Below are 2,039 nucleotides of genomic sequence, written 5' to 3'. Positions count from 1 at the left end.
ACATTTCTTGTAATTTCTTATAGACCTTGTAAAGTAACATGTGTATTGTATATACATTGTAAAGTAATTGTAAGGTTTGTAAATGAATTGTAACATTTAAATAAAACATATTAATGTATATAAAGACTACATAAGTACTAAGGATGAATAAAATCTATTACATGTATTATGCTAACTTTGTATGATAACCTAAAGTATTATGCTTGTATTACATTTAAATTATAATCTTAAAAAAAGAGTTATATTTATAATATAATAATGTAATAATAACTATTGTTATCTTATTATTTATGCAAAAGGTATATTAATGTATATAATAGTGTAAGAGCACTTGTTGTATCCCTATTATCTTAATAAAAGTATACTATAAGTATATAATATGTACATTATACTTAGATTATCTTGGGCAACTGATACCTAACTTGCTTATGTAATCAACGGCTGAAGATCGAGAGCATATAATGACACACTTATGTGTGCCACTCTTTCTCTTCAACCTCCACCACCTCTCTAAGGCTAACTCTCTGCTGTGCCACCATGTTGTCGCTTTTGTTCTCTCTAAGTCTCTAGTCTTTCTCTTCTTGCATGCGTCCTACTAGCTGCCACCCTGCCTTCAACAATGTCGACAATAAACATTGCTGCACTCGTCTCTCCAATCAACTGTTGTGATGCCTGCACTGAGTCCCAGATTCTGCACAGCTGATTACACTGTACCCTCCCAGTCTCAACGATGTTAAATGCAAGCAACCGGTTCACTTCATAATAACCTGTACAATAGTTGCTCATCCCTCTCCTCCCAACTTTTTGTCTCCCTTCCATCCCTTCTGCTCCTCGTTCTGCTGATTGCGTTGCCTCTCCTTTGTTGTCCTCCTTTCTACACCACCTTCCCATTCTCGCATCCGCATTGTCGACCAATGCCGAGTGAATTCTTCAAAAATCCTATGCACTCGTGTACTTCTTCCTGCTCTACAGTGCAAGCAACAATTGACGAGCACACACTCACAACAATGTCCATGTACATCTACTCCCATTGTGCTACCACTTCTCTTACTTGGTATGTGCTCTCCTTCCCCACCCGTGCAATGCTTGACATCATTCTTGGTAGGCCCACACTGTATGCATTTACATTCCTCTGTGCTGGGCATGACACTACATTGAACAGGAGTGGTGGCCCATTGCTCACACCTATCCAAGATGAGTTGAATCCGTCCACATCTTCCACTTCACCCTCGCCCTTCAATCCAGAATGTCCCAGAGATACACCTTTGTAGTCATCCGCAATGGCTCAGTTTACTGCACCTCCGATTGCGAGACGTAGCCAGAGCATGCAACATGCACTTACAGACACGGCTTTGCTTGCTGCTCAAATCAGTTCGTTCAACGCTCCGGATCTCAACCCTGGTGCACCACTCACACTTGCTACACGCTGTCGTGGTGCATTCATCTCTTTACTTCAAGCACCTGCACTCGCTAACAACCCATTGCCTCCTTAGCAAGTCAACCTCCAAACCTGCCTCACAAGTGCAACCTCGACCTCTGCAATCTGTACAATCTCACAATCCACACACAACTCAACTTGCAGGGACCGAGTGGCAACCAAGGCATGGTGACAAAGACTAACTCAAACGGCTGAGGAACACATTTGTTCTCTATTGTCAATACACTTGCCATCTGTCGTCAGGTTATTTCTGTAATTGTTGTAGATAATAATGTATTTATACAATATTTCAATATAATTATAAACTGTTATTTCAATAACAAATGGATATAAGGACAAACTTATCTTATACATCTTATATTTATATGTTTTCCTTGTTAAAATAACAAGTATTATAATACTTAGCCATTTTGTGAGGTGCACTTTAAGCACTTGTATATCTTAGTAAGTACTACAATTCTTATTATTCTTGACCAGATATTCAAGACTTTTTAATAGCTTTCTTAGCTTCTTATTACCTTCCTAAAACCCCTAGGTACACAATAAGCTCTTATACATAATGTAGAAAATATATATAATTTATATACATATAAGCTAATAC

At 38.3% G+C, this 2,039-nt stretch overlaps 1 protein-coding gene across 1 annotated transcript; it reads left to right on the top strand.

Annotated features, from left to right (window-relative positions):
* Positions 1–1,082: 1,082 nt before the first annotated feature.
* FOMMEDRAFT_164182 (uncharacterized protein) lies at positions 1,083–1,493 on the top strand (the record flags this gene model as incomplete). The annotated part of the gene is made up of 2 exons (XM_007272401.1): positions 1,083–1,267; positions 1,319–1,493. 2 exons carry the CDS (start codon positions 1,083–1,085, stop codon positions 1,491–1,493), a joined length of 360 nt encoding a protein of 119 aa, XP_007272463.1.
* Between the last annotated feature and the right edge of the window lie 546 nt (positions 1,494–2,039).

Source organism: Fomitiporia mediterranea, assembly GCF_000271605.1.
Source record: "Fomitiporia mediterranea MF3/22 unplaced genomic scaffold FOMMEscaffold_1367, whole genome shotgun sequence".
Taxonomy (NCBI): Eukaryota; Fungi; Basidiomycota; class Agaricomycetes; order Hymenochaetales; family Hymenochaetaceae; genus Fomitiporia; species Fomitiporia mediterranea.
Note: the sequence above shows the minus strand (reverse complement) of the source record. Positions and strands in the feature narration are given on the sequence as shown.